Here is a 26,386-nt window from a genome sequence, read left to right as displayed (position 1 = left end):
ACTCAGTATTCCTGGTGCAAAAATTCCCACCCAGCACCTTCCCAAAGCTCCAAACCTTCACCAAATCCCTGCAGGGTTTGGATTGGAAGAGGCCTAAAGTTCACCCAGCTCCATCCCCACCTCTTCCACAGGACCAGGCTCCTCCAAGCCCCATCCAACACTTCACCTTCCCCCCCCAGGAGAAGTCCCAGGACCAGATGCCCCCATCCTCACCCCTTCCTTGGCCACCAGCAGCTGCTTCTCAGCATTCTGCTTCTTGATGTTGTAGTACTGAACCTCCACCTCGTGGGTCAGCTGGAGCCACTTCTGCAGAGCCTCAGGAGCAGCCCAGCTGCAGTGGGATTCCAGCTCCTTCTCAGCATTCTTCAGGGCCATCCGGACCTGGGGGGGAGAAGCATCTGGTGAGGAGCTGCAGTGGGAACAACCTCACCTCCTGCAGGGCCACCCTGACCACCAGAAGGCACCAGGACAAGAAGACTCCATGCAGCTTCATCTTAGAGATGAGAGAAGCAGAGGTGATGAGGAGCAGAGGTGGCAACTGGGGGGGCAAGTTGGGCAGAGAAAGGTGACAAGAATCATACAATCCCAGAATTGTCTGGGTTGGAAGGGAGCTCAGAGCTCCTCAAGTCCAACCCTTGCTCCACTCCCCCCATGGTTCCCAGCCCATGGCACTGAGTGCCACATCCAGGCTCTTTGGAAATATCTCCAGGGATGGAGAATCCACCCCTTCCCTGGGCAGCCCATCCCAATGTCTGATCACCCTCTCTGCAAAGAATTTCTTTGCAGAGTGTCCTGGTTTGGGCCAGGATAAAGGTGATTTTCTGTCTTGTACTTTTGCTTTTAGCTAAGTCTCTTGTAAGTAGTTGCACTTGCTGAAATTAAGAGCAAGTTTCTCAGACAGTGTGTGTTTCTAGGACTGATAACACTTGATGTTTATAGTTACTGCTAGACACTGGTATGCAGAGCCAAGGACACTGCTCAGCTCTGAAGAAAACATAAAGAGGTCCCACCTGCATCCCTCCTTTGGGGAGGAACAGACAAGATAGATGCCAGAATTGACCAAACAGAGTATTCCATCCCATATACGTCATCCTCAGTATAAATTTGAGGGATCATGAGGGCCAAGCCAGATTTCCTGCTTCCAGCTTCCGGCTGCCTGCCCTTCCTGCCCTTCCTGCTTCCCTTTCCTTCACCCCGGCATCCTGGAAGGATCCCGTCCGTTTGCCTGCCTGTGGTCCTGATCCGTGCCAGCCCTTATCTGTGTGTTCCTGCCTCCAGTTCCTGACTGCTGCCGACTCCAGGAGTCCAGCCTGGACTTTCCCAGAGCTGCCCTGCAGCCTCAGTGGTGACGTGAGAGCTATTGGGGGAAAGGGAGGAGGAATGTGGTATCCATTTTCTTGTATATTTGTATATATTTATTAATTTTTCCTATTTATCATTACTGTTTCATTAAAGTTGTGTAGTTTAGTTTCCAACCCATAAGTCTCTCTCCCTTATTCTCTCTCCTTTCTTATAAGGGAGGAGAGAGAGATTAATAGAGAGCGTCTGTTACTCGGTTTAATTGCCGGGCCAGTGTTAAACCGTGACAGATTTATTGGCGCCCAACGTGGGGCCCGAGCTAATTGGCTCGAGTCCAGTTTAAATTTTGACTAATTTGCCTGAATAGTTTGAATTCCAACTCCAGTGGAAGAATGGCTTTGCTGAGCTGGAATCAGACCTTGTTGTTTGGAAATTTCACAGGGTTGGAGATTAAACCAATCATGCCGTACCTTTGGTATTTAGGGTATGTGATATGTATTTTTGCAGCTGGAATTGCTGTTGCTTTGTGGTTTGTTCTTCGTAAGAGCTGCTTAAGAACCATCGTTGCAATAGGGTCCTCAATACTGATGTATATCATGGTGCATGGTGCAGTAGTGTTTCATACAGAGATAAAAAACTTGGTTGGTAATTACACTCCTAGTTTTGATTTGGGAAATTACACCATTCCATCGTATTTTGGGCTGACTCCCCCAGATTTTAGTAACAATAGCATTTCATTTCTCAATCTTCTGGTGGGTGTTGTTAATTTTTCTCATATAGTGGTGAGGAGAAACACAAAAACCACAATAATGAGACTGAGCATGCCTTTTCGGAGGCCGAGAGTTGCTGTTCGGAGAGTGAGAGCTGCTCCTTGTACAGAGAGCACCCCCACTCCAGCCGCTTCTCGCCCCCCCTCACACAAGGGCACAACTCAGATAAGGCCGGCCAGCATCGCCAGTGTTTCTGCTACAGCTGCAGCTGCTGTCTCTACCCCCACGGACACTGCTGCTGCTCAGAAAGCAAGCCCTGCTGCTGCTACTGCTGCAGATACCACAGCCTCTCCCCCTCAGCCCACACAGCTACTTGTTGACCCTGTAACTAGGAGAAAAGGAAAACAATGGAAATCAGAAATGAGCCTTAACCCTTCCAAGTCTGAACAAGACGACCAGGTGATAGAGGAAATAGAGGATACTGGCTCTCCTCGTAGAGCAGCTAGAAGAGACTCTAAAGCAGAGTCAGCTGAGGACTCAGACTCAGAATCTGTTCAGTCTTATTCCATGAGAGACTTGCGTACTCTGAGAAAAGACTATAGCCGATTTCCAGGTGAACCACTTCTCTCTTGGTTACTCCGATGCTGGACGGACGGGGCTGCTACCATAACATTAACTCAGAGGGAAGCCAGACAGTTGGGATCCCTGGCCAGAGAGGCAGGTATTGATCGAGCATTTGGGGAAAAGGCTGGAACCACCAGCCTATGGAAGCGACTCTTGGCAGCTGTAAGGGAGAGATATCCCTATAAAGAGGAAATAGACTGCCCACAGGTCAAAGCACCCACACTTGGTAAAGCTCTCAAGTATCTGGAGGAATTGGCTGTACGAGACGTGATCTATAATACTGATGACATTGAAGATCCTTATCACGTACCGTGCCCTAGACCTATGCTGCAAAGGTTTGTGCATGCTGCACCACTACCTTTTAACCATACACTATCAGTAATGCTATGGGTTCCTGCAGATGTGGATGCGACTGTGGGTGATGTGATTAAAACAGTACGAGAATGTGAAGATGCTGTCACAGCCCCTCGTCGGGCTTGGGTCTCAGCTATAAAGAGACAATCTGAGAAACTGCATTCACCCCTTTTCCCTCAGACAGACGGAGGACCCCGCATTGCAGCCATTAAGAAGAAACGCCCTCCTATGAGACAGAATCGAGAGAAACAGAATTCAGTAAGAGGAATCTTATGGTCACTCTTGAGTGAGTATGGAGAGGACATGAAAAAGTGGGATCAGAAACCTACTGCTGTCCTAGAGGAGCAAGTACGTAAGTTGCTGAATAAGACGAAGGCGAAAGGAGGTCCTTCTAAAAAGATGGCTGCTCAAGTCTCCAGTGTGGAGTTACCCAATTCAAATATGCTGGTGACTCAAGATCCCTCCACATCAGGTGTGAGTACTGGGGATGCAAACTCCAGTAATGCACATACTGACAATGTTGTATGTGCTCAAGCTTAGAGGTGCCCTGCCTCCAGCCAGGTGGAGGAGAGGGACAACCGAATTTATTGGATTGTGTGGATTCGATGGCCTGGCACATTAGAGCCACAAAAGTATAAAGCCTTGGTGGACACTGGTGCACAGTGCACACTAATGCCATCGAATCAGAAAGGGACAGAATCTGTCACTATTTCTGGAGTGACAGGGGGATCCAAAGAACTGACTGTTGTGAAGGCTGATGTGAGCCTCACTGGAATAAAATGGCATAAGCACCCGATAGTGACTGGTCCAGATGCTCCTTGCATCCTTGGTATAGACTACCTCATGGGAGGTGATTTCGAGGACCCGAAAGGGTACCGGTGGTCCTTTGGTACTGCAGCTATTAAGACTGAGAATGGAGAATGGCTGCATGCTTTGTTTGGCCTTTCAGACAAATCCTTTGTAGTGGGTTTGCTGAGAACTATAAACCAGCGGGTGCCGAATGCTATTTCAGTAGTGCATCGAAGACAATATCGTGTCAACAGAGATGCTGTGATCCCCATTCACAAGCTGATCCGGCAACTAGAGAGCCAAGGAGTGATCAGCAAGACTCACTCACCCTTCAACAGTCCTGTATGGCCAGTGCGAAAGCCTAATGGAGAGTGGAGGCTGACAGTGGACTACCGTGCCCTGAATGAGGTTACTCCACCACTAAGTGCTGCTGTGCCAGACATGCTAGAACTTCAGTATGAGCTGGAGTCAAAGGCAGCCAGGTGGTATGCTACTATTGACATTGCTAATGCATTTTTTGCTATTCCTATAGCACCAGAATGCAGGGCACAGTTTGCTTTCACCTGGAGAGGTATCCAGTACACTTGGAATCGACTGCCCCAGGGGTGGAAACACAGTCCTACCATCTGCCATGGACTGATCCATGATACCTTGGAAAAGGGTGGAGCTCCAGAACATCTACAGTACATCGATGACATCATTGTGTGGGGTGACACAGCAAAGGAAGTCTACGAGAAAGGTAAGAAGATAATTGAAATCCTTCTAGAGGCTGGTTTTGCTATCAAAAGAAGCAAGGTCAAGGGACCTGCACAAGAGATACAGTTTCTGGGAGTTAAGTGGCAAGATGGACGTCGCCACATCCCAATGGACGTGATTAACAAAATAACAGCTATGGCCCCACCAACTACCAAAAAAGAAACTCGGTCCTTCCTAGGAACTGTTGGTTTCTGGAGGATGCATATTCCTCTTTATAATCAGATCGTGAAACCTCTCTATGAGGTTACTCGGAAGAAGAAAGCCTTTAAATGGGGCTCAGAACAACAAGCTGCTTTTGAGAGTATTAAACAGGAGATTGTGCAGGCAATGGCCCTTGGACCAATTCGAACAGGGCCAGACATTAAAAATGTTCTTTACACCGGAGATGGAGGTGATGGTCCTACATGGAGCCTCTGGCAGAAAGCTCCAGGAGAGACTCGAGGCCGACCTCTTGGATTTTGGGGTCGAAACTACAAAGGCTCCGAAGCCAACTACACAGCCACTGAAAAAGAGATATTGGCCGCATACGAAGGAGTTAGAGCTGCTTCAGAAGTGATTGGTACTGAAGCACAGCTCCTCCTGGTGCCACGATTACCTGTACTGGGTTTTATGTACACAGGTAGAGAATCTTCCCATCATGCTACCGATGCTACCTGGAGTAAATGGATTGCTTTACTCTCACAGAGAGCTAGGATAGGAAGACTTGATCGTCCAGGAATTGTAGAAGCAATAACACATTGGCCAGAAGGAAAACACTTTGGAATGCCACCAGAAAAAGTGGTAAAACGGGCTGAAGAAGCCCCACCATACGACCAATTACCAGAGGATGAAAAACAATATGCTCTTTTCACTGATGGATCCTGTCGTCTGGTAGGAGGCCATCGAAGGTGGAAAGCTGCTGTATGGAATCCTACACGACTAGTTGCAAAAACAGATGAAGGAGATGGTGAATCAAGTCAATTCGCAGAGGTAAAAGCCATCCAATTGGCTTTGGACATTGCTGAACAAGAAAAGTGGCCGAGACTTTATCTCTATACTGACTCATGGATGGTAGCAAATGCCTTATGGGGTTGGTTAAAGCAGTGGAAACAAAACAACTGGCAACGTAGAGATAAACCTATCTGGGCTGCTGAACTGTGGAAAGACATTGCTGCTAGGTTAGAGAAACTTGATGTAAAAGTGCGTCACGTAGATGCCCACGTACCTTCATATCGAGCTACTGAGGAACATCAAAACAACCAACGAGCAGATAAAGCTGCTCAAGTGTTCCAAATAGACCTGGACTGGGACCATAAAGGTGAACTGTTTTTAGCCAAATGGGCCCACAATGCTTCAGGTCATCAAGGCAGGGATGGAACATATCGATGGGCTCGTGACCGAGGGGTGGATTTATCTTTGGACGCTATTGCGCAGGTTATCCACGACTGTGACATATGTGCTGCAATTAAGCAAGCTAAAAGGCTGAAACCTCTGTGGTACGAAGGGAGATGGTCAAAATATAGGTATGGGGAGGCCTGGCAAGTTGATTACATCACACTGCCTCAAACCCGCCAGGGTAAGCGCTATGTGCTTACAATGGTGGAGGCAAGTACAGGATGGCTGGAAACATATCCTGTGCCTCATGCCACAGCCCGGAACACCATTCTGGGCCTAGAGAAACAAGTCTTGTGGAGACATGGTACACCAGAAAGAATTGAGTCAGATAATGGAACTCATTTCAAAAACAGTCTTATAAATAACTGGGCTAAAGAACATGGTATTGAGTGGATATACCATATCCCCTATCATGCACCAGCCTCAGGTAAAATTGAAAGGTACAATGGACTGTTAAAAACTACCTTAAAGGCAATGGGTGGTGGAACTTTTAAAAACTGGGACAAGCACTTGGCAAAAGCTACCTGGTTAGTTAATACCAGGGGTTCCATCAATCGAGCTGGTCCTGCTCAGTCAGATCTTCTACACACAGTAGATGGGGACAAAGTGCCTGTGGTGCATGAAAAGAATCTGCTAGGGAAAACAGTTTGGGTTTATCCTGCCTCGGGCAAAGGCAAACCCATTCGTGGGGTTGCTTTCGCTCAAGGGCCTGGACACACTTGGTGGGTGATGATGAAAGGTGGAGAAGTACAATGTGTACCACAAGGGAATCTAACACTAGGTGAGAATTCCTAATTTCTGCTTGTCTAGCTTAATCAGTAATGCATGGACTCTTTGGGAGTCATGAACTTGTATCCCACCTTAACTACTGTTATGTGAGTTGTTGCACAAACTAACAGTGTTCTGTGAGTGTTTTTTCAGGATGATTTTATGTTGATGAAATCAGAACTAGATCCATCGGCTGGCACCCAGTAACTTCCTTGAAATTAACATCTGCAACCTGCAACTTGTGGACCATGAACATGAACTGTGAAAATTGCTCCTTCTTTTGAGAATCTGCTACAATAGATGAGCATCAGCAATCATAGACTCATTACTTAGTGAATTTTAGCACAGAGAGGTAGTAATAATTTGTGTATAGTTATGTTTAGGGATAAGAGATAGTAATGATTGGAGCATGACGCAAATGGTATGGAATAAGGGGTGGAATGTCCTGGTTTGGGCCAGGATAAAGGTGATTTTCTGTCTTGTACTTTTGCTTTTAGCTAAGTCTCTTGTAAGTAGTTGCACTTGCTGAAATTAAGAGCAAGTTTCTCAGACAGTGTGTGTTTCTAGGACTGATAACACTTGATGTTTATAGTTACTGCTAGACACTGGTATGCAGAGCCAAGGACACTGCTCAGCTCTGAAGAAAACATAAAGAGGTCCCACCTGTATCCCTCCTTTGGGGAGGAACAGACAAGATAGATGCCAGAATTGACCAAACAGAGTATTCCATCCCATATACGTCATCCTCAGTATAAATTTGAGGGATCATGAGGGCCAAGCCAGATTTCCTGCTTCCAGCTTCCGGCTGCCTGCCCTTCCTGCCCTTCCTGCTTCCCTTTCCTTCACCCCGGCATCCTGGAGGGATCCAGTCCGTTCGTCTGCCTGTGGTCCTGATCCGTGCCAGCCCTTATCTGTGTGTTCCTGCCTCCAGTTCCCGACTGCTGCCGACTCCAGGAGTCCAGCCTGGACTTTCCCAGAGCTGCCCTGCAGCCTCAGTGGTGACGTGAGAGCTATTGGGGGAAAGGGAGGAGGAATGTGGTATCCATTTTCTTGTATATTTGTATATATTTATTAATTTTTCCTATTTATCATTACTGTTTCATTAAAGTTGTGTAGTTTAGTTTCCAACCCATAAGTCTCTCTCCCTTATTCTCTCTCCTTTCTTATAAGGGAGGAGAGAGAGATTAATAGAGAGCATCTGTTACTCGGTTTAATTGCCGGGCCAGTGTTAAACCGTGACACAGAGAGCTGAAGCTCTGCCAGGGGAGGTTTAGGTTGGATATTAGGAAAAAATCCTTAAGCCCATGGCCTCTTGTCTTGCTGAGAGTTGCCTGGGAGCAGAGCCCGACCCCCCCCTGGCTCCAACCTCCTTTCAGGGAGTTGTAGAGAGTGATGAGGTCTCCCCTGAGCCTCCTCTTCTCCAGCCTCAACACCCCCAGCTCCCTCAGCCTCTCCCCATAGGATCACCATAGGATCATAAGGGACACCAGGTGAAGAGCCAGGCTGCTGCTTGGGTGATCCCAACACCCAGAAGTGATTCCCATTCAAAGAATCATTTTGGTTTGAAAAGACCTTCGAGGTCATCAGCTCCAACCATCAACACAACACTGCCAAGGCCACCACAAGCCCAAGGCCCTCAGCACCATACAGAACCCCAGACTGGTTTGGGTGGGAAGGGACCTTCAAGACCACCCAGTGCCACCCCTGGATGTGCAGGGACCCCTCCCACAGCCCAGGGGGCTCCAACCTCATCCAACCTGGGCTGAGACACTGCCAGGGATGGGGCAGCCACAGCTTCCTTGGGCACCCTGGGACAGGGGCTCAGCACCCTCAAATTCAAGAATTTCTTCCTAAGATTTCATCTCCAGGGCTCTGAAACCCCTCCAGGGATGATGGGGACTCCACCAGGGAATCCCTTGGGTTGGGGAAGCTCCTTCAGGATCCTCAGGTCCATCCATGAACCCAACTCCACAAAGGTCACCACTGCCCCATGGTCCTCACCAGCCCCACAGCTCCAGGGCTTGGAAACCTCTCTAGGAATGGGGACTCCACCACAAAATCCTTCTGGTTGGGAAAAACCTTTGGGATCATGGAACCCAACCCTGACCCCCTCCCTACTGCCCCATGTCCCTCATCCCCACATCCCCAGGCTCTGAAACCCCTCCAGGGATGATGGGGACTCCAGCCCTGCCCTGGGCAGCCTGGGCCAGGCCCTGACAACCCTTTCCAGGCAGAAATTCTTCCCCAGCTCCAACCTAAACCTCCCCTGGCACCACTTGAGTTGTGCCAAAAGTTCCTCTTGTCCCATCCCTTGTTCCTTGGGAGCAGAGCCCGACCCCCCCTGGCTCCAACCTCCTCTCAGGGGGTTGCAGAGAGCCACAAGGTCTCCCCTCAGCCTCCTCTGCTCCAGGCTAAAAGCTGAGCTCCTTCCTCAAATATTTCCATCCATCACAACAACATCAACCACTTGGGAACCCTCCAGAGCTGACGTTGTGGTGCACAAGTTGATTAAAAAGGGAATTAAGGATCTTACAGAACCACATCCAGGGTGTTTCTGGTGGCCTCTAGAGAGCTCTGCACATCTGCTGCCTGCCTGCAGGTCCCCAAAACCCCCCCAGATCCTCCTCCCCAGGAGGAATTGGTGACACTGTGCAGGAAACAGCTCCTGAGACAACCAGAGGGAGCTCGTCAAGAGACAACTTTCACACTGGAACGAGCAGATACAAATATTTAGACAGAAAGCATCTGCTGCTGGGTCAGGGAAGGGAAAAAAAAACAAACAAAAAAAAATAGAGCGTGTCTGGAACCAGCAGTTTCTGCTGCTTTCTGAAGGACTCTCCTGCCAGCCCAGCTCAGTCTCCTCCGCATGCTCCTTGAGGTGGTTGGAGAAGGGAGAAGTTACAAAATTAGAAGAAAGTGGGTGATGAGCAAGTTGGAGACACCAAAACCTTATGCAGAAGCAGTTAAGTGATGGAGACCATCAAGAACCAGTGTTTCTCCTCAACTGGAGATGATGTGGAGGGACATGAACCACAGAATCATGGAATTGTTTGGGTTGGAAAAGACCTTCAAGATCATTGAACCCAACCCTGACCCCAGCACCACCCCACGTCCCTCAGCACCACATCTCCAGGGCCCTGACAACCCTTTTGGTGTGGAATGAAGCCTGACACAAGCCCTGCAAGAAGTTAATGTCCTGCCCTGGGGAAACTGAGGCAGCTGCAGGGACAGTGCAGTGGTGGTGGACAGGACCCCTCTCCAACCACAGCACCTCAGAGCTCAGCAGGGTGCCCATGGTTATGCACCCTACAAGAAGACTTCCTGGCTCTTAAATGAAAAATCAGCTCAAAGCATCTTCAGGAGCTTTCACTGCCCCAATAAGCCCTGACCACCAATGCAGGTCACCTCCTGAGAGAGGTGGAGCTGGGAGGAAAGGTCCAACTCTGCTCTCAGGGCTACACACGTGTCACCAGCATGATGTCTGTCCCATTTTCATAGCATCACCAAATCCCAGCCTGGTTTGGGTTGGAAGGGACCCTCAAGATCACCCAGTGCCACCCCTGCCATGGGCAGGGACCCCTCCCCCAGCCCAGGGGGCTCCAACCCCATCCAACCTCAACTCCAACATTCCCACCACCCACAGCTTCTCCAGGAAACCTCTCCCAGGCTCTCCCCACCCTCACTTCTCCCTCCCAGCTCCTCTCCAGCTCCCCTCTTCCACTTTGAAACCATCTCTCCTTGGCACCTCCCTCCAGGCCCTTGCCCAAAGTCCCTCCCCAGCTTTCCTGGAGCCCCTTCAGGCACTGGGAGCTGCTCCAAGGGCTCCCCACAACCTTCTCCTTCTCTTCTCCAGCCTCAACACCCCCAACTCTCTCCCCCTGGCTCCAGAGCTGCTCCAGCCCTCCCAGCAGCTCCATCACCTCCTCTGCACTGGTTCCAGCAGCTCCGTGTCCTCCTGCTGCTGGGGACCCCAGAGCTGGACACAGCTTCACCCCAGGGGGGGACAATCCCCTCCCTGGCCCTGATGGTGACACTGATGGGGACACTGATGGGGACACTGTTTTTGTTATCAGTTATTTGGTCTTTTTGAGCACTGCTGAAATCAGTCAGAAAGTTACAAATTGGGGCTCACAGACCCCAGGAGGTTCTGTTTCCCCCCCCTGGACACCAACAGCACCAGGTGCTGGTCCCACCACAGGCAGAACTCAGACCAAGATGAAAGCATCTGGGATTTGGGAATGGGGCAGGAGATCTCCCAGTGGGTGTTTGGGGCAGAGCAGTGCTCAAAACATGTTCAGGAGGAACATTTGGAGGGTCTGGTGGAACAGGGAATGGTGCAGAAGAACAGGCAGGGACAAGTGGTGGAGATGCCATCACACAACAGAGCCCAACAGGCAAACCCCCCCCGGGTCTGCAGGGGGATCAACACCAACAGGAGACCCTTGCTGGGGCCCCATTCTCCTGGGATCATTTCTAAGTTCCTATTTTTGACCACTAAGAGCAACGATTTCTAAAGCCAGGGAGGAAATCTGGGCCTGGGGTCTGGGGGAGGAGAGGACCTGTTGAGGAGAGAGGGTTTGTAGGAACAGCCCCATCCCAGAAGGACTGGGACCAGTTCTCCATCTGGTACAACCAGCTCCAGCAGGAGCTCCCAAACCCTCTGGTGTCATTTTTGTGATAGAAGGTCTCATTTCCATGGAGTCATTGAAGGGTTTGGGTTGGAAGGGACCTTGAAGATCCTCCAGTTCCAACTCCATGGGCAGGGACACCTGGCACCAGACCAGGCTGCTCCAAGTCCCCATCCAGCCTGGTCTCCAACACTTCAAGGGATGGGGTGAAGACTTCCAGGGGTGTGGAATATTCCCATTAATATCCCAAAGTCAGCTGAGCTGTAAGGTCAGTGGGGGTGTATGGTTAATGCTGTCTGTGCCCTACAGCTGGCTGGGAGGGTGATGGGGTTACAGTCACACAGTGTGGGTCAGGAGGTAAAACCAATACTCACCCTGCCAGTCCAGCCCTCCTGAAGGCCTCTGAGGAACAACAGAGCCATTAAGTCACCACTGGCTTTTGGGGGGGGTTAACAAAAATTTAGAGGAGAGGGAAGAGGGATGGAGGAGACCCTGCCTTCTCCAGAACCACAGAATCCCAGACTGGTTTTGTTGGAAGGACCTTAAAGCTCCTCCACATCTAACACTCTGCCATGGGCAGGGACCCCTCCCACAGCCCAGGGGGCTCCAAGCCCCATCCAACCTTCAACACTGCCAGGGATGGAGCAGCCACAGCTTCCTTGGGCAGCCTGGGACAGGCTCACACCAAAGAATTTCTTTCCATCCAGATGTGGAGCATCTAATTTGCTTTTTGCTGACTGTTTTTCCTCCTTTGTCAGTGGCAACCCTAAATCCTGCCTGGTTTTCTCCCATGGTTTTGGCACAACAGACTGGGAACTGCCCTGATGCCCTTCAAGGGACTCTCCTGGCTCCCACAGTGCTGGCTCCCACAACCTCAGTCCAAATCCAAGTCAGGTAAGAGCTGTCCCTCCAAAACCAGGAACCCAGCTGGGGTCCTGTGTCCAGTTGTGGAGTCCCCAGCATCAGAAGGACACAGAGCTCCTGGAAGGTGTCCAGAGGAGCCACTGAAATGCTCAGAGGGCTGAGCAGCTCCCTGGGAAGCCAGGCTGAGGGATTGGGGGTGTTCAGCCTGGAGAAGAGGAGGCTCCCAGGTGAGCTCAGAGCAACCTTCCAATATCTGAAGGGGCTCCAAGAAAGCTGGGGGAGGGCTTTGGACACGGGGGGGTAGGGAGAGGAGAAGGGAAATGGGTTAAAACTTGGAGAGAAAGGGGAGATTGAGGTTGGAGATGGGGAAGAAATTCTGGAATTTGAGGGTGGGGAGAGCCTGGAACAGGTTGAGAGAGTTGGGGGTGTTCAGCCTGGAGAAGAGAGGAGAAGGAGAGAAGAGAGGAAAGGAAGAGGAGAGAAGAAGAGAAGGTTGTGGGGATGTTTTGCTGCCTCCACCTCCTTGGGTTGAGGGGGAAGGGTTTCCAGCTGCAAGAGGGGAGATGAAGAGGAGATCTTGGGGAGGGAGAAATTGTTTGGGGTGAGGGTGCTGAGCCCCTGTCCCAGGGTGCCCAAGGAAGCTGTGGCTGCCCCATCCTTGGCAGTGTCTCAGCCCAGGTTGGATGGGGTTGGAGCCCCCTGGGCTGTGGGAGGGGTCCCTGCACATCCAGGGGTTGGAACTGGAGGGGCCTGAATGTCCCTTCCCACCTAAACCACTCAGGGATTCTGTGATTCTATGAAGTGGGGCTTTGGACCAAAATTCCCTTGGGAGTTTCCTTCCTACACAGCTCTGATCCCCAAGAAGGCATGAGAAGCACAACCAAACTCCTGACAAATCACTGCTGAAACCATGAGTAGAAAAAGAAAAAAAAAAAAAAAAGAAAGAAAAAAAGAAAAGCAGAGCTTATGGTTTGGAGTGGGGAGCAGAGGCCACCAGAGCCCAACACCTCCTGGAGCACAGATCATGCCAGGAGGGCATCTGCTCCAATGCAGGAGCAGGGGGAGGAACCCTGGGGCTTTTTCCTCCACCCAGGAGAAGTGTAAAGGCCAGAGGAGCTGTGTGGGTGCTGTGTGCCCCCTGTGGTGTGTGTGAGGGGTCCCTACCTGCTCCAGCTCCTGCTCTGCATATTTCTGCCTGCTCAGCTCGTTCTCCGTGCCCTCCCGCAGCTCCCGCAGCCGGTGAGCCTCCTGCTTGGCCATGCTGATCTCATCCTGCAGCTTCTTCTCCAGGTGAACCTTTTCCACCTCCACGGAGCGATGCTCCTCCTGAGCTTTCTGCAGCCTGGAACGCAGAGAGAGAAAGGGAGAACCCAAAGCTGGGCTGAGGAGTCACCACCATCCAGAGCATCCTTGGGATCTGCAGCTGGGAAGCCAAGGACGAAGCTCCCCGTGCCCCAGAGGACACAAAGGTCTCCATCTCCACAGTTATTAAATGCTCACTGTTTGTTTTCTGATGTTCCAAAGTAGATCAAAGTTTCCTCTAAGCAGCCCCAAATTGATCTGAATTTTCAGTGTTTTTACAAAAAAAAAAAAAAAAGACCTTTACCTTCCCATATTTCCTCCAAGTGAGAAGTGTGGTCAGCCAACTGAGGTCTCAAAGGCACTTACAGGTTTGGTTTAAAAAAATGAACCCATTACTGCTGGCAGGAGACCAGAAGATCAGTTTTGGTAGGAAGTCAGTAAGAGGCTGTCAGGATTAATGAAATTTAATTTTCAGTTTAATTTCAGATTCAATATTGAGGACAATTTTTTCAGTGGAAGAGTGGTCAGACCCTGGCCCAGGGGCAGTGGTGGAGTCCCCATCCCTGGGGCACCTGAGGACATGGTGGAGTTGGCAAATTGGTTGGACTTGATAATTCTCCAACCTTCATAATTCTGCATTTCTATGAATTAAACAAAAAGAAACCAGAGGGGATGATCTCCCAGGTAGAAAGTTTCCATTTTAAACCCCTTCAGATTTAGATATGTCCTCATCTTGCCTGGAAGGGAAGGGATTATTTTTCCTTCACAAGAGAATGAAAACAATCAGAATTCTCCATGGCAACCAAATTTTGTCACAGATCACAGTCACAGAACCCACCCAGGGCCACTCAACAACCTCAGACACAACCAGGAGATGTCTGAGGGTTCTGAGGACATTTTAAAGGGGGGTTGTGAAATAAAGAGATGGCAAATAAGGGTTGGATCAGATGATCCTTGAGGCCCAATGAAATTTTCAACTGAAATGGAATGGAGATTCCATTTGCTGCCAAAGGAAGGCCCCAAAACACCCAGGTTGTACCATGGATGAAAAAAAGAGAGAGCTCAAGGGCTCCTCCCTTGCCAGAAGCAGCCAAATGATTCAGATACAATAACAATTAAACCCCAATGCCAATCAGTGATGGGATGTGGCACCTCCATCTCAGGACAACTTCCAACCAAGATGTGATGAGTTCCCAGAACATCTCCTGTGCCAAGACCTTTCTCCCAGCTCCCCCCTCCTGCCCTGCCCTGAAGCTTCTGGAAGGATTGGTGGGATCCTGGATGGAGTCCTCACCCACACTGTCTGGGGGGTTGTGAGGCAGTGGTGGAACCACAAAAACCAGGAGAAGCCTCCAGAGATTTTCAGTGGCCAAGAAAAACCTTGGAGATGATGGAGGAGCAAATCCAACCATCTAAAGAGCCCTTCAGTTTCTGGGGTGGCATCTCCAGGGTTGGGGACTCCAGATCACCCCCTGGGGTAAAGCTGTGTCCAGCCCTGGGGTCCCCAGCAGCAGGAGGACACGGAGCTGCTGGAACCAGTGCAGAGGAGGTGATGGAGCTGCTGGGAGGGCTGGAGCAGCTCTGGAGCCAGGAGGAGAGAGTTGGGGGTGTTCAGGCTGGAGAAGAGAAGGAGAAGGTTGTGGGGAGCCCTTGGAGCAGCTCCCAGTGCCTGAAGGGGCTCCAGGAAAGCTGGGGAGGGACTTTGGGCAAGGGCCTGGAGGGAGGTGCCAAGGAGAGATGGTTTCAAAGTGGAAGAGGGGAGCTGGAGAGGAGCTGGGAGGGAGAAGTGAGGGTGGGGAGAGCCTGGGAGAGGTTTCCTGGAGAAGCTGTGGCTGCCCCATCCCTGGCAGGGTCTCAGCCCAGGTTGGATGGGGCTGTGGGAGGTGTCTCTGGTGGGACTTGGATGTTCTTTAAGATCCCTCCAACTCAAACCAGTCTGAGATTTGATGGAAAGAAGAAAACCCACCTTGAAATCCCAAGCGGAACCAGTTAGGAAAAAGTTTCCAGAAGTCATAAAATTCCCCGACCACCTCCCCTCATCCCAGGCCAGCTGAGGACCAAGAGAAAGGGACAAACTGCCCCTCAGTCCCTCCCAGCTCTGCTCCCTGATGTGTCCATCCCCCAGCCTCCCATCAGGGGACAGCACGTGGCTGAGCTCCTGGGGATGAGGATGGAGAAGACCCCACACGTGGAGTGTCCTCGGGGATTCAAGCAAGAACATGGAAGTTCCAGCTCCAGATGAGGAGAAACTTCTTGGCTGTGAGGCTGAGGGAGCCCTGGCCCAGGCTGCCCAGAGAGGTTCTGGAGTCTCCTTCTCTGGAGATTTCCAACCCCCCTGGATGTGTTCTGTGTGTCCTGCCCTGGGGGATCCTGCTGGGACAGGGGGGTTGGGCTGGGGGGTCCCCAGAGATCCCTTCCAACCATGATTTTCCATGGTTCTCTGACCCTTCCAGCCCTGGTTGTCCCAGCTCAGGTTCCTCCTCTCCAGGCTCCTCCTCAGTGCCACAAGGCACAAGGGAAGGTTTGGGCTCCCCTCAGCCAGGATGTTGGCTCTCTCCTAGGAGAAGGCTCCCTTCCAATTCACAGCTCTGTTGAGAATCTCAAGTGTTTTTTTTCCCAATTTCCAGGAGCCTCTTGCCAAGACATTCCAAATCTTCAGATAAACCCACGCCCTCTGCCCCGTCCATCAGAGCTGCAGCTCTTCCATACTAGGGTGGCCCCAATCCTCAACCACCAAAATATCTCTTGTTTAAAGGAGAAATTCCCCTGCCCTGTGACGCAGGAGGAGAAGGAATTTGATCCTTAAGATGATTCTCAAAGGCGCCCAAACACCGGATTTGCCCTCACTGTGATTTTTTTCTTCCCTGACAGCAGAGCCCACTTTCTTTTTTTCTTTTAATCTCAATTATGGGTAAAACCTCATTTTGTCTGCACGGCGGACCCAGCCACACCGGTTTCACCTGCACTAAAGCCCCATGAGATGCCTTCAGAGCTTCCAAGAAATCAGGATCCATCCGTGGGCTTTGCCATTCAGGAGGAGATGCTCCACACCACCAGGAGATCCTGGATCCACATCTCCCAGCTCCAGGAGGATGGGCTGGGACATGGCAGGGATGTGGTGCTGGGTCAATGGTGGCACTTGATGACCTTAAAGGTCTTTCCCCAAGCAAAAGGATTCTCTGAACTTCTTCATCTTGGTGAGGCACTTAACTGTCTGGAAAAATGTCACTGCTGAAGAACATCCTCCAAAGGTGTCTTGAAAATGAATAAGAAATGTTTTTTTCTCTCAGTCTTCCCAGCTCCTGAGGAGCCTCCCAGAACTGCCCACCCAATAACAACAGCAGCAGCTGACAGGGCACAGGAGGGGCAGAAATGTGCCTTCTGCTCAGTGTTGTTACCATGAGCCAGGAGAGGAGGTTACTTCAGGCTCAAAAAATGAGGTTACTTCAGGCTCAAAAAATGAAGCTTCTGAGGAGAACCTCAGCACAAGTCCCTGGAACAGGCTGCTGGGGAGGGGTTGCCATTTCTGGAGTGCATAAAGACCACAGCTGGACCTTGCTGGGACTCAAGGATGAAGAAGCCAAAGAGTTTTCCCCCTTCCAGAGGAAAATGAGATCAATCCCCTGCCAAGAGGCCCCACAAGCACCAGATTTTACCTCCCACCTCTGAAGCTCCAGCTCAGAGTCCTCTGCAGAGGACAAGCTGGACAACCCAGCAGAAACATCACAAGCTGCTCTGGGTTAAGACTCAAGCTATGTTTAGTACATGTGGTGTTGAGTTCCTTCCTATCTGGCTTTACAGCATTAGTTGACCTTCCCAGGAACATCTCCATGTCTCTGTGTCTCTTTCCCAGCACCAGATCCCAAGGTCATTCCCTGTTCAAAGCAGCCAGAGGTTGGAGCTCTGCTGTGACCTGCTCCTCAGTGACACCCCACAGAAACCTCCTGCCCTGGATACTCTGATGCTCTGGGGGACAGAGATGGGGAAGAAATTCCTGAGCCCCTTCTGTAGAAAACAAGTGAGCTTTTTCTTTGGGATATTTCCAACCTGCATGCAGCTGAAGCTTGGAGTAACCACCTGCAGATCAGAGATGGTTCCTTGGTAGGTCCAGGAAAAATTTATTCTGCTTCTAAGCCATAAAAAAGCAGCTCACCTACCCAGGCTACTGCTGGGGAAAGCGTCCAGTTTGTCACCTCCACCTTGGTACCCACTCAAGTGTTTGCTGTCCATACAGACACCAACTGATGTGATGGCTCTTGAAGGAGAAAGGTTTCAGAGCAATGCTCATGAGTGGAACAATTGAACAGTCTGGAGAAGAGAAGGTTGTGGGGAGCCCTTGGAGCAGCTCCCAGTGCCTGAAGGGGCTCCAGGAAAGCTGGGGAGGGACTTTGGGCAAGGGCCTGGAGGGAGGTGCCAAGGAGAGATGGTTTCAAAGTGGAAGAGGGGAGCTGGAGAGGAGCTGGGAGGGAGAAGTGAGGGTGGGGAGAGCCTGGGAGAGGTTTCCTGGAGAAGCTGTGGGTGGTGGGAATGTTGGAGTTGAGGTTGGATGGGGTTGGAGCCCCCTGGGCTGGGGGAGGGGTCCCTGCCCATGCAGGGGGTGTGGATGAGCTGGAGAACAGGGGGTGAGAGGAGACCTCCTGGCTTTGTACAGCTGCCTCAGGAGAGGTTGGAGTGAGGAGGGAAAGAGCCTCTGCTCCTCTGGGATGGGATAGGAGCAGGGGGAATGGATGGAAGCTGCTCCAGGGGAGGTTTAGGTTGGATGTTAGGAAAGATTTTTTCACTGAGAGGGTTGTGATTGGGCCATTGGAATGGCCCAGGACAGTGGTGGAGTTCCCTGTCTCTGGAGGTATTTAAAAAGCATTTGGACCTGGTCCTTAAGGACGTGGTTCAGTAGTTGGATTGTGGTGTTGGTCAAAGGTTGGGCTGGATGAGCTTGGAGGTCTCTCCCAACCTAATCCATTCCGGGATTCTGGGATTCTGTGATCTTTAAGGTCCCTCTCCACCCACACCACTCCAAGTGGATGGACCCATCAGACCTACCTTTCCTGCAGGTCATGGAGAGACTGCTCAGCTCTGTGGAGTCCCTCCAGGTCCTTCATCATCTTCTTCATGTGCTCCTTGGAATACCGGTTCTGGATGTAGGCAAACCAGCAGCCCCCCACGCCGATGACGATGGACACCACCAACATGAAGTCCTTCAGGTGGTTGTGCCGAGTCACTGGAAGGGAACCAGAAACCATGGGAGGAGGAAGAACCTGGGGATTAACCCCACAGTGCTTCCCCCACAACAGAGCTGGAAACACGGGAAGGGAAGAGGATGTTAGAAGAAATCGTGGCTCAGGTTTCACCAGGAGAAAAGAGAAGTGGTGTCACCACTGAGGGGAAAAAAAACCAAGCTTGAGAACTTTTATTGTATTTGAATGTGGAAACATATGCTATGATTCTACTTGTGGCTGAGCCAGCAGAAGGCTTTGCTGACCCAACCAGATCTGGAGAGGCTGCAGAGCTGGGCAATGAAGTTCAATAAGTATGGAACCAAAATCATGGAATGTTTGGGGTTGGAAGGGACCTCTGGAGTAGAGTCCTGGAGTAGGGACCTCAACTGTAGAGTCCTGCAGCTGGGAGGAATAACCCCAACCAGCAGGACAGATGAGGGAGATCCTGCTGGAGAGCAGCTCCATGGAGAAAGCCCTTGGAGTCCCAAGGACAGGAAATTCCCCAGGGGTCAGCAATGTGTCCTGGTGGCCAAGAGGCCAATGGTGTCCTGGGGGCATCAGGAAAAGTGTGTCCAGCAGCTCCAGGGAGGTTCTGCTCTGCTCTGCTCTGCTCTGCTCTGCTCTGCTCTGCCCTGGGGAGAGCACCCCTGGAATCCTGGCTCCAGTTTGGGGCTCCCCAGTTGAGGAGAGACTGGGATCTACTGGAGAGAGGCCAAGGGAGAGCTGGGAGGGTGCTGAAGGGCCTTGAGCATCTCTGCTGGGAAGAAAGAGTGAGAGCCCTGGGGCTGTTGAGGCTGGAGAAGAGAAGGCTGAGAGGGGATCTGCTGAATGTCCATCAATAGCTGAGGGCTGGGGGGCAAGAGGAAGGGGACAATCTCTGCTCTGCCTCCCAGCCCACCAGCACCTGGAAACTCCAGAACAGCTTCAAGGTGAACCAGGGACTCAACCATGGGATCCCAGCACAAGGAGGCTGAAACACAAACCTTGCAGCAACCTCTGATGTAGCACAAATGTGAAGGAAGAAGAGAAACAGCTTCCTCCTCCCAGAGAAGTTCTCCTGCTCATTCCCACCCTTTCCAGCTGCTACTGCCAGAGAGTTTTTCCAGGAGCTATGTTCTTTCTTCGAAGCAGATGAAAAATAGCTTGGCAACATCCCAGCCCCTGGCCCTTACTGTTTCTCAGCCAGGAAAAGTGCTCTGGAGAAAACCCAAGTAGCACCTCTCCCCTCCATTGTCTGACAAGCTGGGAGAGGTGGGGTTGTTCAGCTGGAGAAGTGAAGTGAAGTGAAGCAAGAAAAGGAAGAGAAGAGAAGAGAAGAGAAGAGAAGAGAAGAGAAGAGAAGAGAAGAGAAGGGAAGAGAAGAGAAGAGAAGAGAAGAGAAGAGAAGAGAAGAGAAGAGAAGAGAAGAGAAGAGAAGAGAAGAGAAGAGAAGAGAAGAGAAGAGAAGGGAAGAAGAGGAGAAGAGGAGAAGAAGAGAAGAGGAGAAGGAGAAGGTTGTGGGGAGCCCTTGGAGCAGCTCCCAGTGCCTGAAGGGGCTCCAGGAAAGCTGGGGAGGGACTTTGGGCAAGGGCCTGGAGGGAGGTGCCAAGGAGAGATGGTTTCAAAGTGGAAGAGGGGAGCTGGAGAGGAGCTGGGAGGGAGAAGTGAGGGTGGGGAGAGCCTGGGAGAGGTTTCCTGGAGAAGCTGTGGGTGGTGGGAATGTTGGAGTTGAGGTTGGATGGGGTTGGAGCCCCCTGGGCTGGGGGAGGGGTCCCTGCCCATCCAGGGGTGGCACTGGGTGGTCTTTAAAGCCCTTACCCTCCCAACCCAGGCTGTGACTCAGCCAAAACTCGTGTCCCAGCAGCAGAGCTGGCACCCCCAGGGCTGCCCAGTCAGGGCAGGAATCTCACCTGGGAGGTGGAGCCCTAAAGACAGAATAAAAGTCACCAGGGCATGGGGGGGCCCAGGAGAGCTTCTCACCAGACCTTGGGGACAGTGCTGGGTGTCCCCTGATGGCTCTGGGGGTTCTTTCTCCCCCAGGGAGGGAGGGAACCTTTCTCCAAAGGCTGAGCAGCCATCCAAGCCCTTCCTCCCCTCACCTCCACAATCTCCACCCCCTGATCCATCACCTAACACACTGCAGGGGAGTTCAGTCACTCCTTGCAAACATTGGCTCCAAAAATCCAACAGTAAAGAAACAAAGAAGGAGACTGCTGGCCCCGTTCCCATCCCGGATGGATTATCACAACATCCTCTTCCTGAGGAGCAGCTCCTGGCAAGTGGCTGCAGATCCCTCATTTCGAATCCCTTGGGTGCTGGGAGGAGCTGGCTGGGCTGACCTGTTCAGGTGGTTTGGTTTTTTTTTTGCCACCCTCCCACACCTCTTCCAGCTTTTATCTCATCCAGGGTTTTCTCCACCACCACCTCCTGCTCCCCCCAGCCTGTGTCAGGCTGGGACCTGAAGGCAAAGTGAAAAAGTGGCAGAGAAAAAACATCTCCCAGCCCCATCTCCAGCTGCTTCATTCCCTTCCTCTGCTGATCCTGCCCAGCTCCACCAACTACCACCCAACCACCCCCATCCCTCCTCCCCAGCAGCTCTGCTCAGGATGAGAGGATGAGGGAACTCCAAGGAGTCCTCAGCTTGGGTGTGGATGGAGACCTTGGGCTTCCTAGAACTTTTCTTCATGAGACAGAGCATCAGGGGCTCCATTCCTGGGAGGAAATGGATGGGCAGTAAAGGCTGAACTGAGCCATGTTGGCTTTTTTTCTGCAGTTCTCCAAGGAGAAAAGAAATCTCCAGACCATGGGAAGGATTTGGTTGCTCTGAGCAAGGAATTGGCCTCATCCCACCAAGTGAGGCCAGAGCCAGGACCCCCACCTCACTCACTGCTTCAAAGTGATCCAAAGAATGGTTAAAACAGATCAAATTAATCTGGAACTGAACAATTCTACCCAGTGGCTGGAGACTCCTACACTGAGAAAGCTCCTGAGATATTTCAGATCCAGCCCCCAGTGCTGAGCACAGAACAGAGGCTGCAGGATGAAATCCTCAACTTTGCAACCAGACTTTGGGACAAATCCAGGTTGGGTGGAGAAAGGATGGAGAGCCCTGAGGAGGAGGACTTGAGGGTGCTGAGTGAGGAGAAGCTCAACATGAACCATCAGAGACAGCTGTGTCCTGGGCTGTGTCCCCATCAGGGTCACCATCAGTGTCCCCATCAGTGTCACCAGGGAGGAGATTGTCCCCCCTGGGGTAAAGCTGTGTCCAGCTCTGGGGTCCCCAGCAGCAGGAGGACACGGAGCTGCTGGAGCCAGTGCAGAGGAGGTGATGGAGCTGCTGGGAGGGCTGGAGCAGCTCTGGAGCCAGGGGGAGAGAGTTGGGGGTGTTCAGGCTGGAGAAGAGAAGGAGAAGGTTGTGGGGAGCCCTTGGAGCAGCTCCCAGTGCCTGAAGGGGCTCCAGGAAAGCTGGGGAGGGACTTTGGGCAAGGGCCTGGAGGGAGGTGCCAAGGAGAGATGGTTTCAAAGTGGAAGAGGGGAGCTGGAGAGGAGCTGGGAGGGAGAAGTGAGGGTGGGGAGAGCCTGGGAGAGGTTTCCTGGAGAAGCTGTGGGTGGTGGGAATGTTGGAGTTGAGGTTGGATGGGGTTGGAGCCCCCTGGGCTGGGGGAGGGGTCCCAGATGATCTTGAATGGATGGTCCTGAAGGTCCCTCCAACCCAAAGCAGTCTGGCAGTGGATGGTTTGCCAGCATGAGGACTGTACTTGCTCTTCTCTGTTGAGAAGCCATGGAGAAGACCCTCTGCAGGACAAACCCATCTCCTCCCAGGTCAGGAGTGACTTTCCAAGGCAGAGCAGTGGGCAAGGCTGCAATCAGTGACAGCAGAGCTGTCCTGGCTCCACACACCTCTCCTGGAAGAGCTCCTGGTTCCATGCAGAGGGCACCAGGCAGCAGGGTGCTGGGCAGGAGCTCCAGGAGGACATGAGCTCTGCACCCCTGGCCTGCACTCAACTCCCCAAAGACTTTCTTCAAGCAGGAAAAAAACAAAAAAAAAGCCTTTTTTTCATGTTCAACACCCAACTTCCACCTCTGCCTGCACAAGGAGGGACAGGACCTGTCTCTCCCACCACAGTTCTCCATCTTCCTACCCACCAAGGGTTGTGCTGTCACCCTTCAAGGTGTCACCCAGCCAAGGCAACCCAAGAGAATCTTTCTCCTCTCCATTTTTTTCTTCCTTCTTCATTTTTTCCTTCTTGTTTCTCAGCTCCACCCACCAGGAACCTGGTGCTCTTCCAGCTTTTCAGCCTCTGCAGCTCACACCACAGGGGACAGGAGCCAACCCCAGGGCCAACGGGGGGGCTGTGGGGTGGAGGCTGTTACAGCCCAAGCTCTTGGATTGTTTTTCCTCGGGTTTTATTGCCACTTAAATCACACCCCGTGTCTCTCTGCTGGCACAGGCTGTTCTCCTCCATCACTTCTGCCTTCTTCTGCTCCACTGCTCCTGCTCCACCTCACCCCTTCCCTGCCAGCACCCGCCGGGCGGGCAGCAGTGGAGGGAAAGAAATGTACAACCAGAAAAACCATACTGTTATTTTTTTTTTTTCCTTTGGAAGGGACTGAACAGGATTATACAGCAGTTGGATCAATGTCCTCTCAGATCCACAGTGCTGGGTTCATGTTCTGAAACCCAGAACCCCCCCCAGGTCCTGGGGGCATCAGCAGAAGCCCAGAGAGCATTGAGGGAGGGGATTCTCCCCCTCTGCTCTGCTCTGCTGAGACCCCCCCTGGAGTCCTGTGTCCAGTTGTGGAGTCCCCAGCATCAGAAGGACACAGAGCTCCTGGAAGGTGTCCAGAGGAGCCACTGAAATGCTCAGAGGGCTGAGCACTCCCTGGGAAGCCAGGCTGAGGGATTGGGGGTGTTCAGCCTGGAGAAGAGGAGGCTCCCAGGTGAGCTCAGAGCAACCTTCCAATATCTGAAGGGGCTACAAGAAAGCTGGGGGAGGGCTTTGGACACGGGGGGGTAGGGAGAGGACAAGGGAAATGGGTTAAAACTTGGAGAGAAAGAGGAGATTGAGGTTGGAGATGGGGAAGAAATTCTGGAATTTGAGGGTGGGGAGAGACTGGAACAGGTTGAGAGAGTTGGGGGTGTTCAGTCTGGAGGAGAGAGGAGAGGAGACCTTGGAGCTCCTTCCAGTGCCTGAAGGGGCTCCAGGAAAGCTGGGGAGGGACTTGGGACAAGGGCCTGGAGGGATGGGATGAGGGGGAAGGGTTTCCAGCTGCAAGAGGGGAGATGGAGAGGAGATGGGAGGGAGAAATCCTTGAATTTGAGGGTGCTGAGCCCCTGTCCCAGGGTGCCCAAGGAAGCTGTGGCTGCCCCATCCCTGGCAGTGTCTCAGCCCAGGTTGGATGGGGTTGGAGCCCCCTGGGCTGTGGGAGGGGTCCCTGCACATCCAGGGGTTGGAACTGGAGGAGCTGGAAGGTCCCTTCCAACCCAAATCAGTCTGGGATTTGATGATCCTCTGAAGAGAGGGCTGACCAGAGGCCTCAAACCACCCCAAGAGGAATTCTCTGAGCTGCTGAATCCACCACTGCTTCTCCAGCAGAAAAGGCCACCAAGAACTTCCCAAACCTGCTGAGTGCCATTGCCTGCTGCAATCCACCCTGTCACAATCCCTTCCTTAATGAACCAGCCCTGGATCAACGTCTTCTCAGCAGGCAGCCCCATGGAGGGGACACAAACCCAGGCAGTTACCCTAAAGCCACCAACATCACCTTCTCAGCAGCGTCACCTCTCTGCTCCAGTGGAAAGTTTAATGGGGTTTTTCCTCCCCTCACCCACCCCATGCATGGGCAGATGGCAAAAATCTCTTCAGCAACCCTTCCTGACGTGGAATGACCCAGTGGGGACAGCTGACTGCTCCCTTTCATCTCCTTGGGTCACGTCCCAGTTGCCAGCAGAGCCGTGTGGTGACACGGAACCAACCACATGGAACAGTTGTGAATCCACACCCCTGACCAGTCCTTCCCTTTGTCACTTTACAGTGTCCAAGAACTGCCTGAAAAGTTCCCCCTCTGGGCATGGGAGCCTCCAGCCCTTGGTGGATGAGCAGTGACCACAGCACTCGCCCCCTGTGACCACCAAAAAGCTTGGGGCACAGGCTCCAAAAAGCAAACTGTGCCCTAAAGGATGTGGGGTTTAAAATAATCAGGAGGAAAAACATCTCATGGATGAACCCAGGCTTCTAATTGTCTCAGCTGACATCCCATCCAACCTTCATAATCCCAGAATCCCGGGAGGTGAGGTGGGAAGGGACCTGCAGGATCCCCTGCTCCAACCCTCCTCACATCACTGTTGATCTGAGATGTCCCAGCACCCCCTCCAGCTGAGACTGCAAACTTCCCAGAGTGGGGGAATCCCCCCCTTCCCCTGGGAGACCATTCCAGGGTCTGACTGTCCTCAGGGGAACAATTTTCCTCCTGTGTCCAATGGGAATCTCCCCAGGAGCACCTCGTGCCCATTGCCCCTTGTCCATGGGGTGCTTGGGAACAGGGACCCTGCAGCTGCTTTGTAGCCCCATCCAAGCTCTGTTCATGGGGACAGGGTCTCCCCTCAGCCTCCTCTGCTCCAGGATCAACAACTCCAGAGCCCTCAGATGCTCCTCACAACTTCTCCACAACCTTCTCCCTGATCTCCATCCCCTTCTCCATGTCCTCCAGCCCCTCCTCCTTGCTCCTCAGCCCCTTCCCCAGCTCCATTCCCTTCTCTGGACTCTCTCCCACCCCTCAATCTCCTCCTTGTCCCTGAGGACCCCAGAACTGACCCCAGGACTCGAGGTGCCTCCTCAGCAGTTCCCAGCCCCCTGGGCTGGGGTTGGGGTCCCTGCCCATGCAGGGGTGGCACTGGGTGGGCTTTAAGCTCCCACCCATTCCATGACTCTCTTGATTCTATGGTTTTACCCTGTGAACAGGGGAGATCCCAGCTGGACTCTGGGTCCCACCAAGCCCATCAGAGGCAGGAGGCCTCTGGGCTGCAATAAATCCAGAGCAACCTGCTCCTGGGTCAGGGTCCTTCTCCCAGGGATGATTTTCCTGGCTGAGTTCCCTTCTCCCAGATGACTCTGATGTCTGAGCAGACACAGATCTCTTGATGGATAGTCAGATAGTTTTGGTACTTACAGAGAGGAGGCCCAAAGAGCACGGTGTCCAAGGCCTTGAGCTGCAGCTTCTGCCTGTGGCTGCGGTCGGTCATTTTCAGGACACTTCCCATCATGGTGACATTGTTCACTGCCAGCCTGCAACCAGAAACAGAAAGAGGTGTGAGCAGATCCATGGATCCATGGCCAACCCAACAGGAGTCATGGGGAGCCTAGAGGAGGAGAAGTCCCCTACAGGTTGGGGAAGACTTGGACAAGACCTCAAAGATCATCAAGTCCAACCATCAACCCAACCCAACCCAACCCGACCGTGTCCTCAAGGGCCCCCTCTACAAATTCTCTGAATCCCTCCAGGGATGGGGACTCCACCACAGCCCTGGGCAGCCTGGGCCAGGGCCTGACCACTATTTCAATGGAGAAATTGTCCAAAATATTCAACCTAAAAAGAAACTGAAAATTAATTTCCATTGATCCTGCCAACCTCTTACTGATTTTCACCAAAAATTATTTTCTGGTATCCTGCCCACCACTAATTGATTTATTTTTAAACCAAAGCTCCAACTGCCTTTGACACC

The 26,386-nt window shown here is 52.1% G+C and overlaps 1 protein-coding gene across 1 annotated transcript in view; it reads right to left on the bottom strand.

Moving 5' to 3' along the window:
* STIM1 (stromal interaction molecule 1) overlaps positions 1–26,386 on the bottom strand; it is a 97,601-nt gene that overhangs the window by 17,577 nt on the left and 53,638 nt on the right. The window contains 4 exon segments of the mRNA XM_071753516.1: positions 214–381; positions 13,331–13,508; positions 18,509–18,686; positions 25,834–25,949. Of these exon segments, the coding sequence (XP_071609617.1) occupies positions 214–381; positions 13,331–13,508; positions 18,509–18,686; positions 25,834–25,949 (640 nt within the window).

Source organism: Heliangelus exortis, chromosome 1 (genome assembly GCF_036169615.1).
Source record: "Heliangelus exortis chromosome 1, bHelExo1.hap1, whole genome shotgun sequence".
NCBI lineage: Eukaryota > Metazoa > Chordata > Aves > Apodiformes > Trochilidae > Heliangelus > Heliangelus exortis.
Note: the sequence above shows the minus strand (reverse complement) of the source record. Positions and strands in the feature narration are given on the sequence as shown.